The sequence below is a fragment of the Mesitornis unicolor genome, unplaced genomic scaffold, assembly GCF_000695765.1.
Source record: "Mesitornis unicolor isolate BGI_N332 unplaced genomic scaffold, ASM69576v1 scaffold24404, whole genome shotgun sequence".
Taxonomy (NCBI): Eukaryota; Metazoa; Chordata; class Aves; order Mesitornithiformes; family Mesitornithidae; genus Mesitornis; species Mesitornis unicolor.
Window position 1 is genome coordinate 44,870 of NW_010181189.1, and position 5,767 is coordinate 50,636.

Consider the following 5,767-nt stretch of genomic DNA (forward strand, 5'->3'; position numbering starts at 1 on the left):
TGTGGTGTTTGTGATCCAAGCTCACCCTGCTTTGAGCAGCAGGTTGGATTAGATGGCCTCCAAAGATGCCTTCTGACCGGAATCATCCAGTGAATCAATGAAGTGGAAAGCCTTGTAACCTGTTGCAGAGCTGAGTGAGAGAAGGCTGGCCTCACGCAAGCTCTCCTTTCCCCATAGGTCCAGGCCATGCATGATTACACAGCCACCGACAGCGACGAGCTGCAGCTGAAGGCTGGGGATGTGGTGCTTGTGATTCCATTTGAGAACCCTGAGGAGCAGGTGAGTGTGGATGATGGTGTGAGCCTGGGCTGAGAGGAGCCAAGGGGGCATCCAGAGCTGCTTCTTCCTCCACTAACAGTCGCTGGCTGGATGCAGAGCCATCAGTTTGTGGCTGGGATCTGGCAGGAGAGCCGGTTGTACTTGAGCTTGAGAGTGGCTTCCTGCAACAGAGGAGGACTCTGCTTGTGTTTGGGAAGTAGAGACATTATCCTGCATAAAGCATGTGAAATAGCCATGGCTTCCTGTCCCTACCAGGGCATTTGAGCCAATGTGGTGGCTTCCTTGATCCGGGAGCCCGTACTTTGCCTTCTCACTGCTCCTAAACTCGAAACACATTCCCTGTGACCACTGCAGTGCAGACTGTGGCATTGGCAGGAGTGACCCACAGCTTATGATGATTTTTTTCTCCCCTTCTGAGAAATTCTGGAGCTCTGAGAAAGCAGCTTGCAGTAGATGATGTCTTGCACGTCAGCATAGCAATGCCTATTTCCAAAAGGCAGTGTTTGGTCAGGAGGTGGCAGCAGAACCAAAGACTGGAGCCGGTTGCTCAGCCCCAGAGGACAGTGTTACTGTCCATCTCCAACCTGAATTTAATTGGCGATGTTTTCCTTTAATCTGAGCTGTTTCTAGGAGCTTTGAGTAAATCCTCCTCACTGTGTTTGAGGACTTCCAGCTGATAAATTCTGCATCAGTTTTACTACTTTGCCTGAGGGATGTGGTGATTTTATAAAATTAATGCTCATGTCTCCAGATTTTTGTTTTGAAAAGGAAGGGAGTTCTCCAAATTTGATTCAGTAGTCACCAGCTCTTTGGGTGAGATTTCTGTCAAACCCAGATAAGATGTGGATTCCACAAGGGGAAAAGGCAAGGTGATATAGTTCACTGGCCACTGAAGATATAGATTGTCTTTGTGGCTCAGCTGTTGGCTTTGTGAATTATGGAGGCAGGTCTTGCCTGTGAAATGGGAACTACAATGTGCCAGCAGTTCCTGTGGAGCTAGGAGTTCTGGGGGAGAAGGGTTGTATGGGGAAGAGGCAGCAATTCCTTATGGAGACAAGACTCCAACTGGGACTGCCCTGCACAAGCATTTGTGAGCATTTTTTTTCCAGAAAGCTTGGAAATGAGTGGCAGCTCCCCTAGTTTCTGTGGTAGGAGGTGGCATTTGTGTAGCAGAGTTTTTCAATGCCCTATGTTTGCACTCTAGCTGGATGTGGGTGCAACAGCCATGAACTCGAGACTCTCCAAGCTGCAGAGGGTGAGCTCTGAGTGTTGCTAACATGATGCTGTAGCTGCACTGAAGCCCTCTAACCCTTCTACAGTGTATCCTGTGCTACAGCTCATTTTCCTAACCTCGGTCATACCTAGCCAGAAAATGTTGGCTGTTAACATGTGCATGAACTGTGCACGTGAGTGGAGGAAGCTCAGGATAACAAACCGTGATCCATGTCCCCATCTTGCAGCTTAGGTGCCAGTTTGTGGGTACATCAGCCAGGCCTGGGTTCATCTCTCTTGATAGAAGAAGGGGTTGAGGCCAACACCACTTCTAAGCTGGCGTTTCAAGTGGCATGGTTCAAAACTGGCAAGGGTCGATCTGAGCCTTCCTGTCTAATCTCTGTGGCTGGGGAGACCCTTCGTAGCAGGATGCAGTGGAAGTGATGCATGCTGTATGGCACAGGCGCTATATACAAATTGATGAGCTTTTCTGCTTGCCATGCTGTGAGCTGGAAGCTGCCTTCCAGACACTTGGTCCCAGAATCTTCTGCCTGGTCATTTATCTTCCTGATTTATAGCATGCCAGTCCTCCGCAGCCCCTGCAGCTGGCTGCTGCAGATGGGCTCCTGTCTCATGCCATCCCCATGACGTCTCCTGAATGCTCAAATCTCAGACAGCAGCAAGGGCTACCTGAGCCGGCAGGCACTCAGTTCAGCCTGCGAGGAGCAGGAACTCAGATACAGTGACTGGTCTGAGCTGCTGCCACATGGAGTGGGCAGAAAATGGGATAAGAGGACAGAAGCTGCAACATAGCAGTAGAGAACAATACGTACCCCATGGATCACTCCTGACGAGGACGGCATCACTCCTGCGCTGTGCATCTATATTTTTAAAGAACAAATTTCAAGGGAGGCATTGCTTGACGTTGGTCAAATACCCGGGTAAATCTTGCCAGTTCCAGGAAAGGAGAAGTGTCCGAACAACGATGTGAACTGCACATATGCATGCCTCATTTCCCCACAGCTTAGAGGATCTGGTTGCCTGTGCATTTCTGCCCTGGCAAGTTATGTAGCTGGATGTGATGACATAGCTCTACATGAGCCTGATGCATGCTCATCCAGAGCGGTGGATGCAGAGCAAGCTGTTAAGTTTGAATGTGGTGATCCCCTGTGCAGTTCCCTTGCCTCATGCTGCGATCCTAACCCATAGGCTGTCCCACTGCATATGAGTGGGCACATCTGCATGTTGAAGGGTTGCTTCCATGGTGGCAACTCCAAGGCATACAACAAATAGAGTAGCTACACATTTGAGCAGCAAGAAGTGCAGCTTTCACAGCTTGAATATCTTGTTTCCCTCATGTGCTTCAGATGGAGCACAAATCTTGATGCTGGGCACCTTGCAGAGAGCAGGGAGAGGGCAGGAGGTCTGGTTCTCCTCCTGAGCAGGCTGTACCAGGCAGGAGTCCTTTTGCATCCCTGTTTATAGATCTATTAGGTTTGGTGGCTAGGGAGGACCCTTGTGAGAGCCCTCAAGTCTTATATTGTGTGTAGCACAGTTAGTGGAGTTTTGGCAACCATGTCATACATCAAGACTGTGAGGTTTTGGGAATATGGGTAGAGCTCCTCAGCTCCCAGTTCTCATAGACCAGATTTTCAGCATAGCAAACAAGATCCATTTTGCCTGTGTCAGCTCTCTAAAGTGCTAATCACCCAGATGCCGTGACCAGACCAGAGCTTGAGCACCTCCAAGGAATGATTCATCCTTTCCAAAGACCTGTGCCCAAGATGAATGGGTGAATTACACTATGGAGATGCCTGTCTCTTTTCTGGCTATGGAAAATGCTAGATGCCTCATGCTGAGACAGTGAAAGGTCTGGTAGGTGGTTCCCATCCTGTAGCTCTAGACACTTTGGTATAATTTCTCCCGCTTTACTGGGTGTCAGTTATGACAGGCTCTAATACGCTTGTTAATTGTTTACAGTTTCACTGTCTCTTGGCAGTCTGGGTCAGATAGGAGTTTTGGTACTGAGTCTGGTGGGATGTGGCCTTCTCCCTGTTCAAAAGGGAGTGAAAGCATTTTTTGCCTTCTCCCCCATCCTCTTTGTGGATTGTCTCCAAGCCAACTATGAGCATGGCTTTGATAATGCCTTGGCACCTCCTTGGCCTGCACTCTGTAAGAAAAATCCCTGCTCGCATCTATCCCTCAGCATCTGATCTCTGTCTTCTCCCCCAGGACGAAGGATGGCTGATGGGCGTGAAGGAGTCTGACTGGATCCAGCATAAGGAACTTGACCAATGCCGAGGGGTTTTCCCCGAGAATTTCACAGAGCGGGTGCAGTGAAAGACCAAGTCCACCAGCCACATTTCTGCTGGAAGAAAGCAAGAGATAAATGTAAAAGAACAGCAAAATGAAAAGAAGAGTGAATTTTAAAGGAACAGAAGCCTGAAAAAAAGTCGACTTAAAGGGTGTGTTCTTCTCAAAGGGCAAGGTTTCAGAAGTAAATTAAAGTTCAAAGTGTTATCAAAACATATACATATTAATAATAAATAAGGCAAGTCAAATACCCTCTTCCCCCTTTGGTTTTAACAGCATTTGGATTCAGAGGGCTGATGCAGAAGCAGCTCGGTGTGGTTCTCTGAATACTGCATTGGCTGCATTGGTGAGATGTCAGTCTGATCCCTGGAAAGGCAGTATTTTTCGAATGGCTTGAGAGTAGGAGCTGCATTTGCTCTTGGGTGGGTTCATCTGTTTTATCTTGAAGGTGGCTTGCATGGCAACCATAAAAATTCAGCCTTCCCTACGTGTTCAACCTACAGTTGGCCAAACTTTCTGTTATGCTGTTGGAAAAAATATTTAGTGTATAGTGTTCACCAATACAATGTACGTGTGTGTGTGCGTGTGTGTATTTTATTTTCTTCCTTTAAAACAATGTTACACAAACTGTGATTTTGTATATGTAAAGATAAAAGAAACTACGTGGAAAGGGCATGGAGAAGATGAAATGTGTGAAGCTGTGCTCAGTCCAAAGTTCCTTCAAATGCAGACATCTAAATTATGGCAGTATTATTGGCCTGTCCTAAGGGGAATGGACAAATTCAAGAGGAGAAACAAGACAAAAGAAGTGGATGCCATTTAGATGGCCCTAAAATTTAGGAGAGTGAATCCTCTGCCCCCAAAACCCTGTAGATGGTTTCAGAAAAGCTTAAATTCATGTAGATGGAAGATAGCTCTAAAATCTGGCCGGTTAGAAAATTTGCTTGTAAAGAAAGAGATAAGGGAAGAAATTATTTTTTTCTGAAAGAATGTTTACGAAAAAACACCGAGAAAGAAACAATTTGCTTTCTGTGTTTTTAATTGGCATTGTTATTTGTGGAACTGTATTTCTTATTTTCCTTTGGAGAGTTCTGTATATGAAATATTGTTAGATCAGCTTTCTCCAGTGCTGTGCTGGTGATCAAGTTAACCTCTACAAAAACTGGACTCTTGAAATACTCATTTAAAATGGCTGCATGTCTTCGTGATATTTTAATGCATTAGGAAGGAAAGCAAGAATATGAAAGTGTCAGTGTCAAGGAGACACTCTGCAGTCTAATACTGATGCTGAGACCTTTCCTTTACCTTTCCTTTGCTCCTGTTTGTTTTTGAGTTTTATTTTTTAGTTTAAACAAGCAAATGACGAGGCTGTTTCAAAGTGCATATTACACTTGTTAAAATAAGCCAGTCTGACCCTCCAAGACTCTAAAGTCCCACAAAGGTACTTTAAACTTTACTTGAATGCTGATGCAGCTGGCAAGCAGATCGGGCTATGATCATTTTTTGTGGCTTCCCCTGCCCCCAGTTTTTTTGCCGTGAAGGGATTTTTAACAGTGAGGTTACCTCCTGCTGTAAAGGGACAGGATCACTCTCTGAAATACTATTCCTAACTGTTAGGAGTTGGCTTTTGTCAAAAATGCACAGAATGTTGACACACACTACTGAAAAATCCCACCTTTTCCAATCTGTTTTGATTATTTGTAGGACAACAGAACAAACATTGTAGGGCAAAAGTGAAGAGTTTTGTTATTTTTATTTCAGCTCACAGGGAAGGATCAGATTTTGATCAGAAACTGTGTTCTTGTAAATGCAAAAAGTGGTGGAGTTCCTCCTGCTTGGGTGATGATCTGTGCTGGTTATTTACAGCAGTGTAACAGACATCAGAATCTGTCCTATGTACCCAAATCCCTTCCCCTGCCGCCTTTTTTTTAATAAACATGCAGGACTGTTACAAAACCCCATA

The 5,767-nt window shown here is 45.7% G+C and overlaps 1 protein-coding gene across 1 annotated transcript in view; it reads left to right on the forward strand.

Moving 5' to 3' along the window:
* BIN1 (bridging integrator 1) overlaps window positions 1-4,467 on the forward strand; it is a gene marked incomplete at its 5' end in the record, with an annotated part of 44,709 nt that extends 40,242 nt beyond the window's left edge. The window contains 2 exons of the mRNA XM_010183355.1: window positions 178-279; window positions 3,724-4,467. Of these exons, the coding sequence (XP_010181657.1) occupies window positions 178-279; window positions 3,724-3,831 (210 nt within the window). The remainder of the gene's footprint in view (window positions 1-177; window positions 280-3,723) is intronic.
* Window positions 4,468-5,767: the final 1,300 nt, after the last annotated feature.